This window comes from Corella eumyota, chromosome 6 (assembly GCF_963082875.1).
Source record: "Corella eumyota chromosome 6, kaCorEumy4.1, whole genome shotgun sequence".
Classification (NCBI taxonomy): Eukaryota; Metazoa; Chordata; class Ascidiacea; order Phlebobranchia; family Corellidae; genus Corella; species Corella eumyota.
Genome location: NC_137495.1, coordinates 1582863 through 1610061, shown reverse-complemented (window position 1 = coordinate 1610061; position 27199 = coordinate 1582863). Strand labels below are relative to the sequence as shown.

The window sequence follows — 27199 nt, the reverse complement described above, 5'->3', positions numbered from 1 at the left end:
TGTTGAAGATTTTGGAACAAAAATAAGCAAGGTATGTAAATATTTTTATTAGAGATTATCTTAATAAATAAGTCGATTTTTTTATTTAATTTTAAAAAGAAAGAAAAGGTTATTTAAGGCTTAAAATTGATTGCTTAGAAACTAGACTTTATTCATCACTAAAAAAAAATATAAATTTAACAGGAGTGCAGTGGGATCACAAGGGAAAAAGTTTTACCTGAAAAAATAGATTCGATTGCCGATAAAAGCTTTCAAGAAATTGATAGTCTACAAATTTCCGTTGTTCGTAAACGAGAACTTCGTGACATATTTGTAGTAAGAGCTGTTGAAATTTACGAGCCAATAAGAAGCAGAGAAGAAAAGATAATTAAATATGTAAAAAGGATAGGTGTTGGTACTACTACCTGTTTGGGAGCAGGTGTAGTTGTCGGTTTATCATTTTTAGCACCTCCAGTACTCGGTATTGCTGTGGCCTCCACAATAGCTACACAGCTAGTTGTCGCAGGTTCTATTGGAGCAGGTGTTTTAGCAGCTTCCGTTGCGGTGTTTGGTGTGTACGGAGTCGTAGACTTACTTGAAAAAAAGAACAAAATAGATTTCGCGCTTCTTTCCGCAGCTAAAGTTGTCACGTGTCCAATATTAAGCAATGGTACAGTGGGGAACAAAAAGTCTATGGCAAACTTTTTTTTTCCAAAAAAGGATTCAAAAATTGATGTAGTAACTAAAGTTTTAAATCAGAAAAGAGACCTACAAAACCAGTAATACTAAAACTAAAAACGAACATTAAAAGTGCGTCTACGCCGACGGACATCGACCGTTTATTTTAACGATTAAGTAATGAAAAATGCGACTGAGTGCATTACTAAAAAAAAACATGACAAAGTAAATTTTTACTAGTCACAAACTAGTAACAACTTCGACGACATAACACCAAGCAATGCTATTGAAATTGTAAAAATTAAGTCAGGTTATCGAATCATTATTATATAGCTATTCTAATTTAGATAATTATCGCTTATCAGCTAGATGTGGTTGTATTTGCTTGTAAGGTTCGTTCGGTGATTTTGTAAATTGCAATGCTATCTTGTAAAAATAAAAAATTTTGCTGATTGATTAATTTCCCTTAAGTTACTATTATATTTATTATTATTTCATAATGTGGTTGGTAGCCGAAGCTAAGTACTTTTGCATCAACTGTCAGTCTGGCTGTTGTCTAGGCAAAAACAGTGGCTGAGCTTTTGGGTTGCATAACTAACAAAGTTTTCTGAAAGGGCTAAGGTCAGAAGGTAGATCGGGGACCAGAAGCTTCGGCCAGAAGGTTTGGCCTGCAAAAAACGCGGGGGGTCGGTGACGAAATTGCCGCGTAAAATGTCAGCTTAAGACCATATTTTACAGATATTTGAAATAAAATTTGACAAAAAGTATTATACATAAAAAAAATTTAAAAAGTTGTTACGAAAAATGTATATGTTAGTTTTTAGAATATTTTTTTTTTAATTTTTGTTACAAAAATGTATTTTTAAAACGAATTAAAGACGGGCGCTTATGGCCTGCCCAATTTTTCATTATTTTGAATATCGGTAAAATCTGGTCTTAAACTGACATTTTACGCGGCAATTTTGTCACAGACCCCCCCCGTTTTTTGCAGGCTGAACGTTCTGGCTGAAGCTTCTGGCAACCGGTAGATCTGCAGACTACAGTTTTTGGTACTCATGTAAAAGCATCTAAAAATAAAAACATAAAATGGTTAGGGTGAAGTTTGGTTAATAAACTTTGTATTGGTATTTGCTAAAACTGGTTATATTTAGTTGCAACCCTATTTTTTGTACCTTGTGCTTCTACATGAGCTACTATTTTGGTAGTTGCCAACTACGTAAATACTATCTCTTTACTTAAACTGTTATTTTTTTAGTTGTAGTAAAAAAACAGACTTTTAATCTGTTTGATAAAAATAGTAGTTAGTAATAAATAATGGCCTATACTTGTCGATTATTAACAAGAAATGTGGGACTCCAGTTTCAACTATTTCGCCAACCTAACATTGGACGATATTCCGTAAATCAAAAATATTTTGATTCTGTAAATCAAGTTAAAAACTATAAATTTAATGAAACGAGTTGTATAAGTAGGTATGACTTTGCCTCGTCACATCGGTGTTACCACACTTCTCCCATTCTTCGAGATAAATCAAAGTTGGAAGATTCGTTAAAAGAAAAAATTAAGAAGAAAAACAAAGAAGCTGTGAACATTGAAACTGCTGCAAAACCAGAAACTGTAAAAGAATCACAAACTCCAAGGGCCGAAGTTCAAGTCCCCAAAAAATCGCTTTGGGTGCGGTTTGTAGCTGAAGTTAAACACTATATTAACGGTTTTCGCCTTCTAGGTTTAGACACTAAAATTGCTGCTAAAACTCTCTGGAAGTTTCTTAATGGACAACCTGTTATCAGAAGGGAAAGAAATCAGTTTCGGAGAGCTTTAGCTGATATATTTCGCCTTGCACCCTTTACTGTGTTTATTATTATTCCCTTTGCTGAATTTGCATTACCTATTGCACTAAAGTTATTTCCCAATATGCTTCCTTCTACTTTTGAGACTCTAACAAAACGTGATGCAAGACTAAAGAAGGAACTTAAAGTTAAATTAGAAATGGCAAAATTTTTACAAGATACAGTTGAGGACATAACTGTTAGGACAAAGAAATCTTCGAATAAAAATGATGCAGCCCAGAATTTTGTTTCATTTTTTCATAAAATTCGAACAACAAACGAAGAACCTACGAATGAAGAGATTTTAAAACATGCAAAGCTTTTCGAGAATCAACTGACATTAGACAATTTACAAAGAGAACAACTAGTTGCTCTTTGCAGACTTATTCAAGTGTCAGTTGTAGGCACAAACGATGTTCTAAGATTCCTTTTACAAATGAAGCTAAACCGACTTCAATCGGACGACAAAATGATTCAGCAAGAAGGAGTTGATAGTCTCACAACAGCAGAGCTTATGGCAGCATGTCAAGCACGTGGCATGCGAGCTTTAGGGGTTCCTAGAAGTCGTCTTAAACAACAACTAGCTGAGTGGGTGGATTTGCATCTGAATCATGATGTTCCTAGTTCTTTAATGTTATTGAGTCGAATCTTATACATGCCTGAAGATGTGTCGCCAGAGAAACGAGTTAAAGTCGCAATTTCAACTCTGCCAGAAAAAGCTGCCGGAGTTGCTGAGATTCGAGCTTCCGAGTTGAATTTAGAAAGAGTTGACAACACTACTTTATATAAAGTTGCAAAGTTAGAGGACAGTGACATTGCTGGGGAGAAGGCAAAGGAATTAGAATCTAAGGTTAAAGAAGAAGCTGAACTACCGAAAGAAGATGTTGTAGTTGATGAAAAGGAAGAAATTAAGGTTCCAGCTGATTCAAAGCAAGTCGATACAAAAGAAACTCTTGACGAAGGTCCCGTTGTACAAGACACCTCTCGTGTTATTTTAGATGATAACAAAATCACACAAGACGATATTGACGTGTTAAGTGCTGCTATTAAACAAAATACAGAGGAAAGTAAAGAAGTATCGAGTGCAAAATCGGAACTTGAAGATCTTAGAGAAGATGTAGAAGAATACGAAAAAGACGTTGAAACTCTGAACAGTGAACTCCGCTCTGAGAAAGATGAGGTTATATCACAAGATGTAAAGACCAGTAAACGAATACAAAAACGTGTCAATAAACTTATTGGGCAGTTAGATCTAATTTTAGATGACCTTGACAAGCAAGAAGCAGCGTGTACTGACATAGATGATGAATGCAAACAAAGGGGAATTCGAATTCACGATTTAGTTCGATCAGTTCACTCTTTAAAGGAAATACCTAAGGACAAATTACTGAAGATTTTTGATATTCTCGACACCAATAAGGATGGAATTATTGATGTGGAAGAAGCAGGGGCAATTATCGAGATTTTAAACCAAGAAAACATGGAAGTAAGTGAGGACCAATTACAAAATATCGTCAAGTTGTTAGAGACGGAAAAGGAAAAGGAAGTTGAAAAACAGTCTGAGTCTTTATAGTTAAAAAATCATTTTAAGATTCTATTAGGTAATACTTTTACTTCTAAGACAAATTTTTATGTATTGGAATTGAAATTTACTTATTGTTCTTTTTAAAAAAGTACTAAGCACATCTTTTTCCTATTTTCAAACATTTTATATCTGTTTTCTAAACTTTTTATTAAACAGAATTTTTAAATGCTGTATTTATTTAAAAAGTGTTTATTATTCAACAATTAAATGTATTATTTACAGTGTATTGTAAAAGTGTCGATAAGTACAATAATTAACTCAAAAACCCATTTGGCAAGGCCTATTAAAAATTAATAAAATGCAATTAAAAAAAAAGTTGTTTATTATTTGTTGTGTTTGCATGTTTACGTACAAATAATAACACGATAAAATAATAAATTATAAACACTCAAATTATGCTTTGTTTACTTTTTACTTCTGGTTTAATTTCTAATTTGATTAATTATTTCACAGCACATTAATTAATAGTTATAATATTGTTGTATTACAGAGTTTAATATTTTTAATAATGAAATGGTTTAACTGGTAAGAAAACTTGGTTTTACTATTATTTTGGTATTACCAAGTTTCTAAACTTGTTGCAGTTTTTGCAATAAAACTGTCACTGCAAATTTAAAGAAACTTAATTTTCTGCAAGATGGCTAAACAGGAGAACACAGATGCTCTCTCACTGGAAACAGAGTAAGTTCCTTCCTTTTTACATGCTGTGTATCATCTGCCACTTTATAAGTAGCAACTTGCTGTGGTAATCGGTTTTGTAAGTCCTGTAGTTAAACTATAAACATTATCTAGATCTTGAATATAATCTTCTTTAACCCATAAGGGATTTATAATTTTACCCTCTTAATGCTTAGAAATTTATACATGTTTAAAAATTTTCTGTGTTAAAAACATTGCATTTACTTAAATACTTTTTCAGTTTCAAGCTTATTATTATTGATGCTTAAATCTTACTTTTTATATTATTTTTAGGATTATCAATTTGTGTATGAACTATCCAAAAGGGGTAAGCAACAAAACCATTGAAAAAACGATGGCTCACGTTGATGTAACGCAAAGAGTGGCTGCAATCAACCGACTTCTTACCATGGTAAGTTAAAGCAGTTTTTATACAAATTTGTGGTCCTTAAATTCTAGTTTTAAATAAAGAGAAAAAACATGCATTGTACAATGTTATTTTTCTTCATTCTTTAGTTTATTTCAAGTTTTTTGTATTACCCTTTCTTTATAAATACTCTAGATCGTTTTTAGGGTAAATTGGATATTTTGAAAGGATCTTCTGGCTTAATTTACAAGATTAAAAATGTATCTGCTATCAGGTATGCCTAACTTTATACTAAAATTCTATCGAATTGCAAAGTGCTGTATAAATTGCCAATAATTTTTTTTAAGCTTACACTAAGTTTTAAAATAGTACAGTTTGTAAGTCTTAAGTCTTTTTTATGTATTATTTAAATAAAAGGACCGGAGCATGGTGTAATCATCAGAACCCCTGTTTTAACTACATATGGTCCTGGAATTGATTTCTACTGCTGTTATGGTTTAGCACTCTTAAATAAGGTTATTAAACAAGATGAACTTTTGCTTAGCCAGCACCTAATTTACAGCTTATACTTAGCAGAGAGTTATAATCTATGATACCAACTGGCAGTGACAACTCGAGACTGGGTTGGGGTAACTGATGTTACTCCATGTTTAGGTTTTGAAGTTACATTTACCACATTAAGGATAAGTAATTGTATATAAAATAAAAACTGTACTTAGTTTAAATTTTTTTTTACAGCAATATTAAAGGGGTTGATAGCCAAGAGAAATTGGTGTACCAGATCATAGAAAGTGCCGACAATAAAGGAATATGGACCAGAGATATAAGATATAAATGTAATCTTATGCTGACTGAGGTCAATAAAATATTAAAGAACTTGGAGAGCAAGAAATTGATCAAAGCTGTCAAATCAGTTTCGGTAGGAAAATTTTCTTTTCTATTATCTAAATATTACAAGTCTTACACCAAAAATAATACAAGTTTTGAGGTTCAATTAGCATGTTTTAAATCAACATTGCTTTACTTAAATGTATGAAAAACAGTTGCTTGGTGTTGTGGTTAGAACACTTAGATTCACCACATGAGGTCTTGGGTTTAATCCTAACTACTTTTATTCTGTAGCATCCTTGTGTAAGGCGATAAAAAGGTACATGCTCCTGACAACTCTAAACCAAACTGGCAAATTAACTAATGGGCAAATAAAATAAGTTTTAGTTTGAACTGACAAAGTCAACCTAAGGCTGGGTTTGGGTAACAAATGTTACTTTACTGCTGTAAAGTTGACCTCTGCACGGAGGGAATAAAATACCTAATAAAGACTTTTTATATAAAGGCGTCTAAGAAGAAAGTTTACATGTTATACAACCTACAACCTGATAGAAGTATAACTGGGGGAGCTTGGTACAGTGATCAGGATTTTGAATCTGAATTTGTGGAGGTTTTGAACCAACATTGTTTTAAATTTCTTCAACAAAAAGCTGAGAATGCTGAGAATAATGTAAGTTATTATATATTATTAAATTTTGGTATATTTTTATTAAGTAGAGTCATATTTCAAATTGCTTTTATTAGTATAATAGCATATGTGACTTTAAAACTTAGTCATATTGTTTCTTTATTAATTTAGTTTAATTGTTTGTATGCTCTTGGGAGTAATACTTTTTTTTAATTGATTTAAAAATTTAAATTTCTATTAAATATACCTACCAAACACCATTAAGTATACTTACACTTTTTAAAGTTTATTTATTATTACTAAGAAATTACAAGTAACCTAATATTGGCATAAAATATATCTACATTACACTACACATAAGATATAAGAAAATAATTATTTTAACTCTTTGTTTTTCTTAGAAATCTTTGTCACCAATGGCAGCTAACACAAGTTCATTCTGCTCTGCTAAAGAAGTTTTAGATTATATTTCAAAATTGGGTATCAGTAAGGTAAAGTGGTTGTTTTTTGGCAACTTATTTTTTATTGAACCCATTGAAATAGATTAATTTACATAAGTAGCTTATATCTAACGAAGTAGCTTAGCTACAGTTAATTTTAAAGACTATTAAATTTCTTTAAATTTAAATCTTCACAAAAAATGTAAACTGCTGCTTATTTCCGGTTCAAATATGCAATTTTAAACTATAGAACCACACCGGTAAAATGATCAATTTTGAGATTCGCAACATTAACTTTAAATACAGTAACTTCCATTAGGTTGACTTACAACCAGAGGACATTGAAACGATATTAGATACACTAATATATGATGGGAAAGCTGAAGTGACAATTGTACCAACTGCAAATGGTGAAACTACAAAAATATTTCGAGCAATCAAACCATTGATTGAATCGACGAATTTTAACAGAGTACCATGCTCTATGTGCCCAGTAGGTTATATTACTTGGATCACTTGTACTTTACGGTTCTCAGAAAAACTCTTGTACTTTGCGGTCCTTGCTAATTTTCTCTTGTACTCTACGGTCCCCACTATTTTTTTCCTACTTTATGGTCCTAACTAATTTTCTCCTTTATGTAGTTCATGGTCCTAACTAATTCTCTCCTTTATGTAGTTTATGGTCCTAACTAATTCTCTCCTTTATGTAGTTTATGGTCCTAGCTAATTCTCTTTTTTTTGTAGTTCATGGTCCTAGCTAATTCTCTCCTTTTCGTAGTTCATGGTTCTAGCTAATTCTATCTCGTATTCTACAATCCTCGCTGATCATCTCTTGTACATTAAGATCCTATGAATTTCTGAGAACCGTTAAATACATGTGATCCTTCTGTTTTATTAAGGTCTGGGACTGGGTATAGTTTTATGACGTTTGTTTAATAACTATAGCTGTTAACACTATCATAAAAAAACAACTTAAAGAGCTAATACTTTAATTTAATTGAAACCTAATAAGGTTTTTACAGCATCTTTTATTGCCACTAAAAACTACGGAACTATTGTATATGTCTGGTGCTTTTGACTTCTTTTATTTACCTACAAAATTCTATATTATGTTACCTCTTATATCTACGTTTCTAGGTGTTTGATCAATGTCATCCTGGCTCTGATATCTCGCCTGAAAAATGTGTTTACATTAATGAGTGGTTGGAATATTGAAGTAGATACAATATTGGTTAAAGTTACAGGGTTAAGGAAAATTTGTATTTCATAAAGATGTGGTTTTGTGGCGCAGTTTGGAATTCAGGAAATTTGGAGACTGAGTTTGCTCAGATTGATAATTAAACTAACCATTACTTAAACACTTCATCTTATAAGATTAAATTCTTAACCTAAAGTGTGACATACAAAAATAAAAAACTCTACTAAATTGGATTTCAATTCTAAATAATTTCTTGCTTACATTCAGCTAAAAACCATGTACTAGTAGAAAATGTATTTTTTTGTCGAGTTTAAGTTTATGAATCCTATAAAACATAGAAAGTAAGTAATTTTGATGTTAAAGAAAAACATTTTTTTCGGTAAAATTTAGTTTTTAAGCACCCGCATGTTGGCGCCGAGGAGCAACTTCGCGTAATTGTAAATTAGCGTTTTAGTACGATTTTATTTAAAACTCGTAAAATTTGCGCATAATTTAGGCATAAAAGGTAATATTTGTTAAATAAATTAACATAATAATGTAGTATTTACGTTATTTTCGTTTAAAAACAACAATTTAATTAACAGTTTATAATTGTATCAAAAATGCGTTTAATTTAAAAAAAAAATTTCAATTTAATAAAGTTGTAAGAATAAAATATTAAAGTTTGATTTATTGGATCGTTGATTAATTATATTGTGACTTAAAAGTTAATTACATAAGGATGTGTATTAGAAATTTAATGTCATATAATTTTAATTAATTACAACTTTAATTATGTCAAATTATGCATATTTAATTTTTTATAAGCTATGGCAAAAATTAAAAGTTTGCCTGTATTGTAAGTTTTGTTAAAATTTTTTATTTTATTAAATATGGTTTATAAGTGCGTTGAATTTAAAAAGATTAAAATGTTTAATATTTTTAAAGGTTATTTTTTTAAAGAACCGCAGTTTAAAAGGCGAAACCGAATCATTACTCCTTATTTCATAAGCCGAATTAATTGGAATTTATCAAATTATTTGGTTTGTAGATTGGCTAATACTCAAAACTACATTTTGTTTATAAATAATTATGTTATTATCTGGTCTTTGTTACGTAAAGAGACACTTGTTAAGTTTTAGAAATTGCGGTAATTGGCCACATAATGTTAAACAACTTCCCCGTACCAGCTGACGCAATATCAGATCACTTGTACATGCCGTTTCAAAATTGAAAATGTACACATCAGCGGTTTATAGTATTGTGATAACGGGTTTCGTCATAATTTAAAACATTACCAAACTGTTATACTAAAGAATATCAATATGTGAATTCTTTTTACTATTAAAAATAAAACTGTCTAATAAAGGGGCCTACATTTTAAGTTAGTTTGCTATATTTTTTGAAAATTAAATTAGCATTAAATTCGCCATGTCAAAATTTAAATGATTTTAAAAAAAGGGTATTTTGTATTGTAATATATATTTAAATACTGCAAAAAAATTGTTTCAAATAATTTTTTTAAACTTTTGATTGAAAGTCTGTCTGTCATATTTAATAATAATTTATTTAATTTATAAAATAATAATTCATCTTAGACGGAAGTTATTGATATAACCACTGACCATACGATTAATATAAATGGTTAATATATCACCTATGTATAAATATAAGCAGAACTCATATGACCTGCATTATTCTAGTGTTAATCTTTATTTATTTTTAACTAACTTTAATCTATATGTCATGTAATATTAAACATTGAGCTTAGTGTGAGTGTTTTAATTTTGACACGCCGTGTGACATTGCCTTTTTCGTTTCTACAATGTCAATCGCTAGGTCTTATAAGTCGGTTCAGTATAGTATTCTGTATATAGACGTACCATGTGTGGTTTATACTTTAGAAAACCAGGACCAAGAAAGTGAGTTTAGTGTAAAAATCTGGGGTTAAAAAAAGTTGAACTATTTAGAATAAAATTGAGTTAAAAATACATTTTTTAAAATATTTAAATTCGGGTTATATGTCTATTTATATATCAATATTTTAATTAAATAAATAGAGGTTTATATTTTTAATTAATTATGATTTGGCTTATGTAAATTTATTTGTTGAATGTCATTTAAAATTGTTATATTTGTTCTATATTGTGATATTTAAGCGAGTATTAGTATGACGTCACAAAGAAATCTCGTGTCTCTGTTTACGTAATAGTCTGCCCTTATTTGGCGAGTCATGTGACAATAACATTCAAACGTAATAGTAGGCTTTGTAGGCAGGAACATTAAGAACCAATCAGATTAATGGATTTTAGAGGAGTTGTCCAAAATTTTAATCAACAAAATTGAAAGAAAATGCGATTAAAATTTTTTTTCTAGAATTAAAAACCTAAAAATAAACGCATTCGTATAAAAGGGCTGGAAATTATCGAATTGGAATTCGTAACACTGTGTTCAAAAACCGTTAAAAGGTGTTTTACCAAGTGGTAGTTTTATTAAAAACGAAAACATGTATAGGGGAATGACAAGGGTAAATTTTGGTGAAAATATAGGTCAACAACTTTAACAACTATTATATCATATGTTTGTTTACCAATGTGTTAAGTTACGTAGCCCTAATCGCTAACTTGTTTTTAACTTATAGAGAACTAGCGATAACCAAGTTAGTGGCAAATATTATTTTGATGAAAAACCGCAATGTCACCTCATACGCAACAACAAATCAGTATTCCAATGCCTTACGAGATTGAAGATTTATCTGGGACGAACTTTGCTCAAAAACAAAACAACAAACCCGCTTTCCAAAGCGAAAAGGTCACAACATGTTGTGATGCTTGTATAGATAACTGTTCAACTCTTGAAAACTGCAATGTCAGCAGCAAAACTACGGAAGTTACAATCCCATTCTCTAGCGTTACTATCACAGTTCAAACTACAAACAAAATCAACAACTCGAGTTTCTACAACAATATCGACTGCTCAGACTGTGCATCTTTGCGAGTTTTTGGGTATGGATCGTTGGTATGGTTACCCAAGTTTGCGTACACAAAACGAGAAATTGGGTCAGTGAAAGGCTTTGTCAGAAGATTTTGGCAGGGTAATACCACGCACAGAGGAACCCCCGACTCGGTAGGTTCTATTATAAGTGATTTTATTTTATATTACGAATGTTAAATCATCAATTATTCAATATAAAACGAATGGTTTATATATAACAAAAGGTAAATACTACTTCAAATTTTTAACTTTGTTTATTTTTATTTTTTAGCCTGGACGAGTGGTTACATTAGTAGAAGAACAAAAGGTGAATATTTTAACCTTTCACTTAGCTTTTATCACCTTAGTGTGAAATTTTGTTCAAAATTTTCCACTTTAATTGTTTACATAAAACATGTACTGCTTGTCATGTACAAAATACCTGCTTATTTACGGAAGTATATACATCGTTTATTAGCTAACACGTGATTAATGATTACGTTAAACACAGGCCCAATTTTTGATCAAAATTTAAGCTACTTTAACATATTACATATACAGTAAAAAAATGTTAAAATCTCTTTAAATTTAAGAGTTTAAATTATTTTTATAATAATTTTGTTTTATTTTATTAAAGGGTGAAACGTGGGGAGTTGTATTCCATTTACAAGGCAGGGAACAAATCGAACAAGCTTTAAAACATCTTGTTACAAGAGAGATGATAAAAGGAGGCTACGAGGCCAAGGCCGTAACTTTTAATGGCCGTGACGGTAAACCCATCGATGTCGTAACCTTTATTGCAACACCACAAAGTGATCAGTTTCTAGGTCCAGCGCCTGTCGATAAACTTGCCAAAACCATCGTCAATTCACGGGGAAAAAGTGGCCACAATCTTGAATATGTATTCAATCTAGTTGATGCGTTTAGAAAAGAGGCACCACAGGGATTAGATCATCATTTACTCTCCATTGAAAATGAGTGCCATCGCCATCTTTCTACCCTGCTCGTTTGGCGCCATCGATTATTTTGTGGCATGGCTAGCGTCACAAGCGACTGTAACTGTTTAAAATTAAAACACGTGACCGATGATCATTACGTATTACAATGTCTGACGTCACGAATACAGCATATTGTTAAATATGCACAAATTTGATTTTAAGTGCATTGAACTTTTTAAACTTGCGAATATCGTTTAATTAATTGCAAATACCGTTACATTAAAGTTTATGAAAATATGTGTTTTTATTAATAAAAAAACTTTTAAAATGTTGTTGCAACTTTTACAAATAAGCTACAAGACCAAGATAACTACACCCAATTAGTTGGAAAGAAGGTGGAGTCATTAAATTGGAAGCGGGTGGGATGATGCGCTTCGTCTGCTGGGGTATTTTCATTAACGCTTGAAGCGAATTTAAAATGGTTTGATTTAGATATTAAAAAAAAACGAAAGAAAACTTTTGCGTGGCTAAAATTTTGTATCATTTTTGAGTTATAATATAGTAAATTATAGATTGGTATTAGGTTCTTTTAAAAGATTTATATTATACCCCACTACGCTCCCCACAAATTGAGCAACCCACGCACAACTTTTAAATTTTACCCAATTTTGGTATTTTTAAATGGAGTAAACAACTACGTTTGTTAACATCCTTGAATGACACGTGTTTTATTACGTATGTAGTAGTAATAAACTATTATTTACATTGATGACAGTTTATTATCTAAAGTGTTAAAATGTTAGCATTAAAGTTATAGTGACGTACCGAACAAAAATCTTACTTAAGTTATTTTGAAATTGGGAAATATTTTATTACAACATTGAACAAATGAATTTTTAATTCTTTAGTTTATTGATTTCGGTTGATGTTGCAATTTTTTGTAAAGGCATGCCCTGGACAAAATCATTTCTGATTTTACATGCCGCGACAAGTTATATTAAAACATTTATAAGTTAAATGTGTTTATGATAGTTTACGTGTTTTTGTGTAACTTTGTTATGATTTTTTCATGTGATTGTCATGAGTTAAGTTTTGTTGGGTATGAATCAGAGTTAGTTCGAATTAAATTACTTTTACTTCGTTGAGGAAAATTAAAGATACACGGAAAGCGTTGCTTAGAACTTAAATTAAGTAAATAATTATCTTAAACGATCCGTGATATTTAGGATACTAAGATATTTGTGTTAGAAGACAATATAGAACACGTTAGAATTTTTGTTGGGGTTAAGTAGCATATCTAACCTAATTGTTTATTTTAGACATTATTTTGATGACTATACAACTAAAATCTATTAAATACTTTAAGAAAAATTATAAAAGATAATTTGATTCACTTTTTAAAGCTGTTCTATTTATTTAAATTACTATAAACAAAGGTAAAAAAATTTTAGTTTTAAGTCTGAGGATAAACGAAAAAAAATTACAATTTTATAATTTTTTTTTAAATCATCAGCGCGCTCTTGCGACTGTTTAGTTTGATATTTTTTTCTTTTTGTTTGGTTTTGTTTTCGAACGACGAAGGACTAAAAAGGAACCACAAGCTTAGTTCTGTTTTCAGCATTCAATTGGATTTATTAACAAGGTGGATAATGGTGTATTGATGAAAATGACACATGATTCAACGAATTTGGACGAGGAGGGGATAGTGTATGGGGAATTAGTTGTTCTCGGGTAAAAAAAAACGTAAAATTTAAAATACGTTAAAAAAACTATGAAACTGGATAAACGGCAAGGCAAAAGAGCCCTTTGTTAATTTTTATTTCATTAAATTAAAAATATTGATTTTATTGTCAGATTGTCAGTTTGTCAACATAAATTGGCATATTGACGTTTTAAAAAATTTAATTTAAATAAAAAAATAGGCAAGCCAGTTTTTCGTAATTACACCATGTAGGTCCTAAAGTAATAATAATTCTAATTACTTTCATACATTAAAAGTAATAGAAATTTATTATTGAAAAATATACTAAATCCAGTTTAAAAAATTTTAAAAGAAATTAAAAGTTTTTTTTAACAGCACAAAAAACTAAGGATCAATAATAATTTATTGGTGTTCATTATTTCTATAAACATTCATTAGTCAGTGTTACATTGTAGAAGCAAGATGTTAATTAAAATTTTAAAACACTGTTAGAGTGCACTTTATTCCTATATAGCAGCTGTGTAATGGTAATGCAACTTATAAATTATTTAAACTCTGAATTTCTCTGTATTAAAATGCCCAAGGGGGGTATGCCTTAATAATGTATATATATGTAAACATCTAATTTAATATTTAAAATATATATATGTAAAATAATTAAAATAGGCTATGTATTTTTTATATTTAAAAAAAAATCTGACAGAATTACAAAAAAACAATTACAATTATGATTTTTTGATTGATTATTGCTTCACAATTAACACACAATACTTTATTGTTTAGAACAAATGGACAACTACCAGGTGGGGATAAGGGTCGGAGAAGAAGTTGTTTTATTTTGAGAAAAAAGAAGAAAGCAACAGGGGTAAAACCATCAGATCAGCCCCAATATCTTCAACGTGCTTCACATTCAGAAGTAAGTTTATTAAAATTTTGTAGTACATTGTAAGTTAGTATATAAATGCATAAATTTTTACATGAAAAACTATCAAATTTTTCTGGAGAAAGGCAGTAGAATATATAGTTTTTGGGATGTCCTTATAATATAATTTTACATTTTTAAAATCTTTATTGCATAAATTAATTTCTAAAATATATATATATTTATATTTTCTTAGTCATACATTTAATGTATGTATATTTACTAGTTTTTGCCTATATATGTCAATATTTAAAATTGGCTAGTCATTCAAATATGACAATTACACATGACCAATTTACATCAAATAAAAAATTCCTACAAAGAAAGGGAAATACTATAAGCTCCTAAACCATAAATGATGGGAGGTCGATTTATAAAAAAATCCAAGTTTTTTTTTAACAAATAAAAAGTCCAGACTATTTTGTAAAAAATTATTTATTTTGTTCAGGCATTTAACAGTAAAGATCACCACAGTGTGTCATATACCTTACCTCGAAGTGTGGTGGTCGTTCCTTATGTTCCAGACCCTGACACTGATATGTTTCAGGTATGGTTCAAATTTAATTGTGTTGTTTACGCTACAAATGTCGGGGTAATAGTAAACTATATACACTGAATCAAGTTTTATCTTATGTATATATATAGTTTTAATGGATATTGAATAGAACAAAGGATCACATGGATTAAACCTTGACCCCAACCCCTATTTATTCAAAATACACCTAAAACATTCAATTTATTTGTTTGATCTATTTAAACCTGTATTTATTATAGTTGCCACAAACGTTGTTGCATTTAAACTAGGCTTTTAGTTAGACCATCTATTTATATAAAGAAAATGTTTATTGGAATTTGGTTCTTTGTTATATTTAAGTTAAAGTTTTGCTTTGAAGTTTTGTTTTTCAATTCTAGCAAGTCATTTAGGATGTAAAAGATTATAGTGAATCAAAAATTGACCACAATTTTTTGTTAACACTATTTCGCTCTCTTTTACTATTTGTTTTCCTGATAAGATGAGCAAGTTAATATTTATTTTGCAACTTAAACATACTTCAAATATTCCCGGAATTTAATATAAATGTTAGTTTTTTATGTAAATATGCCTGGAAGTAATGGTATAGTTGTGTTGGCAATTTAAAACTAGTCTGTTTTGATAGATAGAATATACAAACTGATAATATAAAAGTACCTAATTAGAAATAAATTTTACTTCTTCGTTTGGTTTGAAAAGTATTAAAATAAAGTGAACTAAAGTTGGTGTGGCCATGTTTTTTTAAAACATGTTAGGACTCGATTTTTGCCATGTAATTAAACGTTCTTTGTGTCAATAAGTCTTGAAGGAAAATTTCTGTAAAAACAAATCTAAAAGATCGTGTATGCCACTTGTAAAAACGTGTCTTAGCAACTTCTGCGTGGCTATTAATCATTAGGCCGGTCCTTAGGCTAAAAAATGATTTGGTTACTATTTTTGGTGATTAATATTACGATTTTGTGGTTAAAATAATGTCATAAACTTCTTTTATTATAAAGTATAACGGGTCTATATTTTAGCAACACAACCACGGTTTAAAAAGTTGCTATTTATATCAAAGAACTATTTGGTGGTAAATACTGGTTTTAATTAAACATTTGAACTTTTAATTGCTGGCGTTTAAATCGAAACTATGTACATTTCCTATTTCCTTAGTCTGATGGTTACAGGGTTTAGTAAACAGAAAAAATTTGGAATAAATCACGTAATGTTAATGTATTTACCAAACCCATTTTTAAAAATGTGGAAGAATCTTGTGTTTACTTTACGTTAAGTTCATTTATAACAAAGCTGATATTCATAATTTTGAATATAATTTAACGCCTATTTTTTCTGGGTTTTTTACTTTAAAATTAAGTTACTTTAAAATTAAGTTACTTGGGTAATGTAAGCCTTTTATTTTTAGAAGTTTAAAATTGTGCGAGTTAATTTACGTAACTTAATATTAGTTGGTATTCAATTTCCATACACAAATGTAACCTTATATTTAGCCCAAGATTGGTTTTGTTATTTTTAAAAAACACGGTTTTGTAAGAGTTTTTACAACGTTTTTTTAATATATATTGACATTATATATACACATTATAAAATCGAATATTTACGATTGTCAAAAACGTTTTTTTATTGTTGTTATATAAACTTACAACTTACACAACGACATTTATAAAATAAGTTTAATTATATTTTCGAGATATCGTGATTAATTAAAATCAACTAAGATTAAGAAATAACGGAACCTAAGAATCGATACTAATTCTCGGTTTCGGTTGCTCTTAATTAAAATATATTTTCTATATCGTACAATTAGTATTAAATCTGAACATTTTAGTTTAAATTATAAGTATTTCTAGTGACATGTGTTGTTTAATTTGCCCCTAAAACTTTTAGTACTCAAAACCGTTTCTCACAACTTGGTTACTTTAATGTATTTTGTTTAATTTATCGCTAAAGGAACCGTTAAAAAAACGCGCTCTCAAAAATGGGGCTTACCATAAATTGCGTATCTTTTATATTTATAAGTCCAAGTTGTTTTAAAATGTATGTAAAAATACTTAAAAGTAAAGGTTTTAAATTGCTTGTCAAAAATGTAAATAAGAAAATATTCGAACTTCCGTCATTAACGCAATTCCGTGAATCGAATATTTTCTTAACACCACATCGCTATATTCTAACTTCGATGTTTATTCGTTCAAGGTCACTAGGTCATGGCTGTATGAACTTATAAACACTTATGATGTCACAAGGGAGAGTTTGCACCCATGGATAAGCATGAGCTAAACACAATTTTGCGCTTGAGTGAATGTTAATTGATTTTATTGACTTAAAAAAAATAAAAAAAATGGATTTGTATAGCTTTTTGACGAATATCATCATTATTATAGCAATTTTAAAATAACTTTGTAAATTTTAATAATAGTGGAACAAATATGTCATAGAAATTTGGTTTTTGGCTGCGATTATATTTAAATTTTAAATACGCAAATAACGCGCGTCGTTTTTACGCATATCCCGTTTCGAATAACCCACAATGAATTAAAAAATTCGCGGAAAAAATACGTGGTGTTGTATGGTTGTGGTAAAAATAAATGTTATCCGATAGTGTATCAATGGGAAGGTGAATTTACGTGGTTTGGGCCGCCCCTGTTCTACTTATAACCGCAAATTAAGACGTTTTGCCGGTATATATTCGACTAGACGGTGGTTATTACACGCCTTTCTTATTATATTATATGATTTTGGGTTTGGCTGTTTGGAATTTCTTCTTAGTATGATTTATGTTTGATTTGATTAAGATTTGGTATATATTGAAAGAATAAAAATGTCGTTTTTGTGAATTTTAAATGTCGTACTATTGTATTCTTATATTTTTTTACGATAAGTTTCTAAAAGGAAATGGCTCACACGTTTTTACGGTTAATATCACAACCCACAATATAGAAATTCCCCTTTCCATAAAATCGTGGTCACACCACAAACAAAAATCTCAATATTCTAAAATATAAAATTTTTGTCATTTAAAATTTTTTTCGCGTTAAATTATAGCTTATATTTTCCAACACATATATGTGACGTAATAGTAGGTTTTATATTACGTTTGTTCCGCAGTTTATTACGTCTACCAGACTGTCAATTACAGCAGCTGTTGTCTCAATTTGGTCGTTTTATTATAACCGATATATTTTATAACCTCTTATAAAATACTTATCTATAAATAATGGATTTTTTAGTTGATACATTATTGTAGTTTTTGGTATATTTGAATATTTAAATTTCAAAGTAATTTTAAGTCGTTTTTTTTAAATTTTTAGTTTTTGGCGTGATTTTTAAATAATTCATGGAATGTAAAAATAGAAATAATCTTTCTAGCGTAATTTCCACTGAAAATTATTCCATTCTAAAATTCTTTGACCACGTGTTTGTGCGTCATCAGATGCCCACTCATGCGTTTCGTACACCCACGTGTTTTTTTATGAATGGGATTTTTTTCACTACAAAACTCAGGTCAACATGTTTACGTTTTGGTTTAATATTTCGCAATTTGTCGAAATTTTGAGGAATTTTAGTTGCAACATAATCCTTGTGTATACTCTATTTTATTCTGTTCTGGAATTTTACGCAATTTGCGATAACCGCTTCTAATATGATGACGTCATATTTCGTAATCGTCGCGTTGTTCTTTAATTCTATTGCGGTACGATTTGGAGAAGTGAATTTAAAACATTTCTCCAAAGTTGTAAAAGTTGAGTGACGTTTTAAAGATAATGGTTGACGTAATAATTGAAAGTAGTTGAATGGATCGCCAATTATGGTGCTACAGCGATTTTTAAATGCCAATTTTGCTCAATGGGAATACGTAAATATGTGCTTCGTTTTTAAAATTATGTTTACCTTACGCATATACTGTTATCAATAGTGTTTAATTTTAACTTATATTTAAATTTGTTAAAGGTTGTAAAGTTCAAAAAAAAATTAATCAAAATTAGTTTTAGAAAGCGCTTTATTATAAAATTGTAAGAGGAGTTATTTTAACATCGTTAACATATTTATCACTTGAAAAATAAACTGTATTTCCATTGATCCGCCTTTGCTAACATATTAATCATATTTGGCGGGAATTTATACGATTATATCAGCCAATCAGGAGCGAGCGTTTGTTGCCATGGCATACGTTTGGTTTAGGCAAGTCTAGGCCTGTCGTTTGGTCTAATCAACACGGCGTGATAAGGCTCTCTCTCTCTTTTCTCTTTTTTCTTTTTTCTTTCTCTCTTTTCTTTTGAAGTGACAATTTTGAATTAGCAGATGACATCATTGGGTTAAAAATGAGCATTACATTTGCATATCTTTTGCAATAATCCTATATTTTAATTAGTAATTTTGCTAACTGCATTGTCACGATATCAACAATAATTTAAAAATTTAACTCAAATCTGAAATAAAAATTTAAACAATTTAATTTTTGTTTTTTTGAAAAAATTTGGAATTTTTCCTTATAATTATCTTGATTTTGAAGCAATATTTATTTTGTAAAGTCTTCTTGTGTTTGAAGTCATTTAAATTTATGCATTTAAATGTTAGGTACACCCAGCCAGAAATAAAGCAAACATGATGTCTCCAATTTTTAGTTTTTGTGATGTTGATCTTGTCGTTAATTTAACGAGCTTCGGAAATCTTGTGTTTGTGTTTCAGTTTTATCTTCCTTAGTGGTTAAGAAAAAATTTAACTGTTTTGTTGTTTTAAGTTAATTTTTCGTAACCTTGACAAAACATTTACATTACCAAAATTTTCAAAATTGATCACGCAATACATAGAATTTGATTTGAAATTTAAAAATTAATTTTTTTTTTGTCAATGTACCTAAATTTTTGTGATTCCAACAACTTACATATTTTATCATGAACTATACTGCCTAAGGGTAACAAGAATCATTTTTGGAAATATTTGTTAAAGTTCACTTAGGTCTACACCTGTCATATAAAGAACTACCTAATTATAAACTATTATCACCAATTTCTTAGTAAAATTTTAATCATGTAATTTTCCAAGTTCGATTGGTTCGCGGTGTTATTTTTATAACATACATATACCTCATGTAAGCTGGCATTTTTATGGCAAAATTCTTTGTATTTTATGATGCCAAAATTTGTAAATTTTAGTAACATTTATTGGATATAAACTTGGGTTGTATAAATGTTTGTACTTTAAATTTTAAGTTGTAAAAATTGCAAACACAGAAGGTCTTGTTAAGTTTCTTTGTTAGTACGATATTATAGTATTGTTGGGGAATAACAAACCTTACTTTTTTATTAAACTTTTATTAATTTAAAGTATGTTGACCGAGCAATAAATTAACAGATTGTTTTTAATCATTAGATTGGTCGATCTACTGAGGAGCCAATTGATTTTGTTGTAATGGATATTTTACCTGGAACATCAATACCAACTAACCAACATAATTCAACCCCTCAACAAAGCACGATATCACGGTAAATATAATTTAAAAAATATAAAAACTTTTACAGAGTAAGGGTAAGATTTATAATCAACTTTCGAAAGTAAAGTGAAACTTTTCCGTTTTTGTTGAATTTTGGTTTAATACTGACTTTAAAATTTGCAATTTTTGGCATTTTTTTAAAGGTTATTCTTTATTTCAATTTGTAAATTATGAAAGCAAAAACAATGTTAATTTTAGACTGAAATCTTATGATTGTCATTGTATATAGGTGGTGGGTGGTAAAAAATTTACGTTGGCATTATTTTAATGTGGTCAATTATAACTTTTGTTTTGTTTAATTTTTACAAACATCCTACATTTTTGAAATTTCTAAAATTAATTGTTTACAATAACTATAGTCATTGAATTAACAAAAATAATATATATATGACAAAATTTCTGCAAGAATTTTTTGTTTGAAATGATTAATTTCTGCCCAGTTTGTATTTTCGTTGTAGTTTGTTTAAATCCTTAATTATTTCAAGTGTTTAACTCAACAACTACTTAAAGAGTTTTAAACATTTACTCAAAGAACGTTTTGCTTTAACCCTAACTCAATTTTAAAAATAGTTTGTTATTTCCAATGTACCATTTATGTAATGGATATTTTAATTTAATTTTTATTTGGTTAATATTATTTATATTTTGTATAAAAATAATACTGTAAATTTAACATGTTGCACCACTATTTGAACAAGTTTAATATATCTGTAAACGTTCATGTTAACAATGTGGTCTTTATGTTAGTTGGTGGGAAAATGAAATAGTGTTGAAAAAATAAACTTTCAACTTTTATATTTTTATTGTTCGGTATTAATTAAATTTTACAGCCTTTAAAATTATAAGTTTTTAAATCAAATAAAATAATAAAATGTCATGCCATATAGTCTATAAATTCTAAAAAATTTAAATAAATTAATTTTACCATTTTTTTTTCACATTTTTTTACTTACATTTTCTTCCAAATTTTGCTAATCAAATATTTTTTCAGGTTTGCATGCAGAATAGTTTGTGACAGAAATCCACCTTATATTGCAAGGATATATGCAGCAGGGTTTGATACATCTATGAATATTATATTGGGGGTAAATGTTATTGTACTTATAAAATTTATAAATCTTAAAGCTTGTGTAATAACCAATAGTTCTGCCCTAAGATTGGGGTTTGAATTGTTGTAATATGGTTGGAATTTTCAACTAATATTTGTCGCAATAATTTGCTTGTGTACCACAAACAGCATTCTTTTTATTTGTAGGCCTATAAATTGGACATTTACTTACATATATATATTAGTTACTAGGCTTCATTGCCTAGATAAGATATGTCACAAAAAAATTTTAATGTTTGTGCAAAAGTGTTTTTTATTGTTGCCAGTGGGAATTGAACTGTGAACACCAACTATTGCTTCCATAACTTATTTTTTTTAATGCCTATTAGCACTTCATACAGGAAATTATTTAATATACAAAACATTCTAATTTTACAGTTTTTGATATTACAAAACACCTTTTTTTAAACAGAAAAATTATTAACATTTAAATTATATTTTTTTAGGAAAAAGCCCCAAAATGGAAAACCACGAAACACGACAAACAAATAATCGACGGACTCACCACAAATGGAGTTTTAATAATGCAACCTAAACATGGATTCAGTCAAAACACTGAACCTACACAGTGGAAGGAAACTTCTGTTTGTGGAGATATTTATCGATTAAGAGAATCAAGATCTGCACAAAATGCAGGCCAAAAGGTAAGAATATAAGTTTTAGTTTTGTTTTTTTCCTGTTATTTTTACAGAGTTATGGTTGTTAGTTTTACAGTATGTATTTTTTAATTTTGTCGGTTTCATGCCTATCTGCATATTTGGTGTAAAATTTCAAAATTTTTGGTGCTTTTTTGAAGAATTTATTCAAGTATTTTACAATGCTTTATGGTGTATAACTTTGGTTATGCATATAAGTTGTTTTAAAGTTAAATACTACAGCAATTTATATATACACTTGCAAACCTTTTGGTTTAAAACATCTAAAATAAGACCACAGACAAGTGATTCCTTCACTAAACATTAACAACTTGTAGATGGTAAAGTACACAATAATAACCAGGCACAATAAGGATTTAAATATCAGGTCGAGGCTTGTCACTATTTAAACTTGTTCTATTGTCACAGTTACATTTATAATGCTTATTATGTGGTGTATATGTAAGTATACTCAGAAAATTTTGCAGCTAATTTGTAAAATTTTTAGGCATTTAAAAAGCTTTGTGGTTAAAATTTGCATAGAAGTTAAGTTATGCTGTATTTAAAAAGAAATATGTTCCGGTCAAAATTATTATACTGAAATATATCTTTCTCAAAATTTCAATATTTACAGTATACACACCATTACATAAATACTTTAACTATTTACATATAAATACCATAAATTATATATTTCTTTAAAATATTAGTTGATTTTTGTTTTGGTTCCTGTTTTTAATTTTGTTTTTTTTGATGTCGGAGTGATAAAAAGTCCGTAAAATCTCATGTCCAGACTGGCCTTGATGTACTGTGTACATTACAACTTTTCTTTGTGTTTTACACAAGTTTTCGGTGTACTTTCTAATGTAATTCGTGTAACTTTGGTTTTAAACACTTATTGTAGTTACTTTAACTTAATTTGAGATTTAAATTTGGAGTTTTTTTAATTTTTAATGCTTTAATTTTTGTTTGCAAAGTTTATGAATTATTCACAAGTTCATTTAAAGCCAATTTCAAAACCTTAAAAAAAATTCAATGATTATAATAATATATTTATCCTAGTTTTAATTTTCTTATAATATATCGGTGTACCATATCTAGTTACATTGGTTACTATGAGCCTTGTTGGTTGGTATACCAACTAACTGTATGCTAATGATCTTAACTTGTATTTAAATATGGGTAAATTAGGCATCGATATTCTATACAACAACACATCCTATGTAAACAGATAGGCTTTGTTAAAACTATATCATTCAAGTGTTTTATCAATTTGGATAATAAGATCGAAAATAATTAACAGAAGATAGGTCTAAATTCATTAAAAATTAACATTGAATTAAAACAATGTGATGTACTCGGTCTAAAAAATTTTTGATTGTTAAATGCTTATTTCAAATTAAAAACAAAATGCTGATAATTACTCATAAATTTTGTTCTTTAAAGAATTAGAATACACAAATTTGTCATAGATATTAACACTTGTTTTAAAATGAAACAATATGCTGATATATACTCACTAATTATGTTTGTTGAAGTTTATATTCACCCGAATCAATCACAGATAGGTGTACACTTGTTTTGAATTAACATTTTTTGGTTTATAAAGTATCTATCTACTCAAATTAATCAGAAATATGTAAATACTTATGTTTAATTAAAACAAAATATTAATATTTAGATTGACATGGATAGTAATGTTCTTGTGGATGGAACTCTGATTGATCTTTGTGGAGCAACTTTGTTGTGGAGATCGTCAAGTAATGCTGAACACTGTATGCCAGTAAGTAGATTATTTTGTGTTTTTGTATAAGCAAATTACTAATAAGTTGATAATTTGAATTTTGTTCAAGTTCCAATTTTTTTTAAATTTTACAACCATAAAAATAATAAAATGTAAGAGTTGTAAACATAACAAGAAAAATATTTATCAGATATTGTGATTATATAAAAATAATAGCATATTATTACATAAAAAGTATGATGATAATTGGGGTAAACTGGTATTTTAAATTTATTTTCTTTGTTATAATTTCTTTAATGAATTTCTTGATCTATATTTACAATTTAATCTTTTTATATATTGATCCAAAATTAGTTTTTCATTTTTCATTGATTTTTTAATGAATTTAAAAAGATTAAGTTTTAAATGAATTAATTTTCAATTGATTTGTTTGTTTTAAATACTTAACAAATTAAGAATTAACATAGTTTCTTTTCTGTTATAAAAATACTAATTGAAACTTGCCCCTCAAAATAAGTTTTTATATTTTTCTCGCAGACACCTCGTCACATCGACCAACTTATCTCGAACATTAACCAAGAGCGCCCCCAGTGTCCTGTCGGCCTTACTACCCTTGCATTCCCGCATCGAAGTCGAGCCACTAGGGAGACAGAGAAACAACCCTGGGTCTATCTCGAGTGCGGGCACGTTCACGGGAGAATTGATTGGGGTTACCAGGGTGAAGAAGAAAGAGTTTGTCCTCTTTGTAGATCGGTGAGTAATGCTATTAAATGAGGAGTTACTAATAGGGGGTAACTTTGTTATGTTGAGAGTTAATAGTTGGGGTCACATTTTTAAGAAAATTAATTAGTGGTACGATGGTAATAAAGAAAAAGTTTGTCATTTTTGTAACCTAGTTGGTTAAGTTTGTTTAGTTGGGGGGTTAATAACTGGGGTAACATTTTTAAGAAATTTGATTAGGGGTACTAAAGTTAAGGGTAAAAGATTTTTTTTTTTTGTGGTTTGGAGAAGTTTCAGGTTAATAATTGTGTCACAATGTCTCCTTTGTTGGTCTACAATATTAAGTTAGATGTTGGGCTAATATAAGTTGCTTTATAGGCTTTGGGAATGATAATAAAAGGTAAAACTAAAGTACCAACTACGATAGAGAAAGGAAGCATAAAGACAGTTCTTATGATATTTAAAATTAACTAGAAGTTCAACAACAACTTTTCACTAATACCATTTCCTATTTCTCCAGGTTGGCAAGTATGTTCCATTATGGATTGGAAATGAACCAGCATTTTATGTCGACACAGGATCTCCCACTCATTGTTTTATTCCATGTGGTCATGTTTGCTCCAATAAAACTGCAGAGTAAGTTTTTGACTGTTTTGATTAATTGCTATTATATCTTGTATTATTTTGGTTTACATATATTTTACCCTACTTTTTCTGTATAACCTTTAGGTGATAGGTGTTGTTTTATACTTTTATTAAGAAAGAGTGTGCTGTTGTGATGTGTTTAAGCTACCTGTAAAAACAAGCGAAAACGCAAACGCTAGGCTCAAGGGCAAATAGTGTGGCATTGGTGCAGCTCAAACCCCGAACCTTTAAGCCCATAGTTTGCTGCCATGACTGGTTTATCATAAATTACCACCAGATTTATTACTTTGCAAAACAACTTTTAAAGATACTTTATTTGTATCTAATTTTAAAGTTATTTCGACTATCACATGTTATTAGATTTAAAGTTTTTTTAACATCTTATTTAAGGTATTGGTCTGGCACCGCTTTACCGCATGGTACCCAAGCTTATAACGCAGCTTGCCCATTCTGTGCAACACCCTTAGAAGGAGATTTAGGTTATAAGAAATTAATATGGCAACAACCTGTAGATTGAAATATTAATGATATTTCGGACTTTAATACTGGCCAACTCACCAGGCCAAATAAAGCGAATGTGGCACATTGATGAAACTAGGTCCAAGGTAAAATGTTGCTTTCAAGAGCTATGAACTAAAAAGTAGCTTAAAGATGAGGTCCTGATTTTTCGGCTTGCATTTTGTACAGAATATGGTGAAACAAGGTTATTTAGTTATTGAAATTTTAACACTTTTGCTGATATATATTCAAAGAATTTCCAAATTTTAATTGGCTTATTTGTAAACATTGAGCATATAAGTATGTTGCTTTAAAATCATTTTTGGCCAGACAAAATCTGTATATTTTATAGCCTCTTTATATTTTTAAAATATTTTTTTACTTTATTTGTTGTATATAAATTCTGTTATAAGTTATAGACATCCTAAGGGTTTAAGTTCTTCTGTTTTTTGTTAAGTATTTAAAAGAAAACTTGTTGAAATGGTGTCGTACGATGATTTTCTTTAACGATTAATTTATTTTTATCAACTTTTTGACCTTCACTTAAATCTTTTTATTCTAAATTCTTATTTTCATTCATTTTTTTTGTACAAAAAACAAATATCCTTTTTTTAAATTCTTATTTTTTTTGAAAAGACAAAATATTTTTTTGCCCTTTTTATTTATGTATTTCTTCATTTTTTTGTTTTCTCTGTGGCAACATCTCTGAAGAAAAATCTTTTTTTTTCATGGAAATCAGTTCACAACATTTCTATCATCACAACTCATGGAATAAGTAAGATTTATTCCAATCTCTGGTGATAAGTTTGGAAGAACCTGCAACCTTGCTAATTGGCGTTCTTTTTGAATACAAAATCTATTAAATCTTTTAAAAAAATTTCATCAAATCATTGAAAAAGTTTATATAAGGTTTAATGCTAGCCTATATTCATTTGTCTATTAACTGGTTTATGGTTTTGACAGCAGTTGCTATTGTTTAAATAACTTGAGGGTGCTGGCAAATGGAAGTAGTTGGTTTCAAACCAGGTAACTTAAGTACTGAATTTAAACCTACCTTATAATCTTCAAGAGATAGTAGCGTGGTGTAGTGGTTGGAACACTC

The 27199-nt window shown here is 29.1% G+C and overlaps 4 protein-coding genes across 5 annotated transcripts; all 4 read left to right on the top strand.

Moving 5' to 3' along the window:
• The first annotated feature begins 1917 nt into the window (after positions 1-1917).
• On the top strand, positions 1918-4554 carry LOC145755623 (mitochondrial proton/calcium exchanger protein-like). Its single transcript, XM_082571869.1, has one exon. It carries the CDS (start codon positions 1972-1974, stop codon positions 4057-4059), a length of 2088 nt encoding a protein of 695 aa, XP_082427995.1. The 5' UTR covers positions 1918-1971; the 3' UTR covers positions 4060-4554.
• Positions 4555-4565: 11 nt separating this feature from the next.
• LOC145755624 (DNA-directed RNA polymerase III subunit RPC6-like) lies at positions 4566-8808 on the top strand. Its single transcript, XM_082571870.1, has 8 exons — positions 4566-4752; positions 5044-5161; positions 5323-5390; positions 5855-6035; positions 6450-6614; positions 6974-7063; positions 7332-7505; positions 8150-8808. Exons 1-8 carry the CDS (start codon positions 4709-4711, stop codon positions 8225-8227), a joined length of 918 nt encoding a protein of 305 aa, XP_082427996.1. The 5' UTR covers positions 4566-4708; the 3' UTR covers positions 8228-8808.
• A 1291-nt stretch (positions 8809-10099) lies between these two features.
• LOC145756022 (glutathione-specific gamma-glutamylcyclotransferase 1-like) lies at positions 10100-12411 on the top strand. 2 transcript variants are annotated; one of them, XM_082572250.1, is made up of 4 exons: positions 10100-10716; positions 10831-11315; positions 11455-11490; positions 11800-12411. In XM_082572250.1, the coding sequence occupies exons 2-4, from the start codon at positions 10884-10886 to the stop codon at positions 12313-12315; spliced, it is 984 nt and encodes a 327-aa protein (XP_082428376.1). In that variant the 5' UTR covers positions 10100-10716; positions 10831-10883; the 3' UTR covers positions 12316-12411. The 2 variants fall into 2 exon arrangements, with proteins under 2 accessions (XP_082428376.1, XP_082428375.1); XM_082572249.1 differs by having other exon boundaries at positions 10676-11315.
• Positions 12412-13682: 1271 nt separating this feature from the next.
• Positions 13683-26964, top strand: LOC145754664 (E3 ubiquitin-protein ligase pellino homolog 1-like). Its single transcript, XM_082570765.1, has 10 exons — positions 13683-13831; positions 14586-14718; positions 15173-15271; positions 20627-20739; positions 21739-21832; positions 22302-22499; positions 24172-24273; positions 24772-24987; positions 25475-25590; positions 25990-26964. The coding sequence occupies exons 1-10, from the start codon at positions 13761-13763 to the stop codon at positions 26114-26116; spliced, it is 1269 nt and encodes a 422-aa protein (XP_082426891.1). The 5' UTR covers positions 13683-13760; the 3' UTR covers positions 26117-26964.
• Positions 26965-27199: the final 235 nt, after the last annotated feature.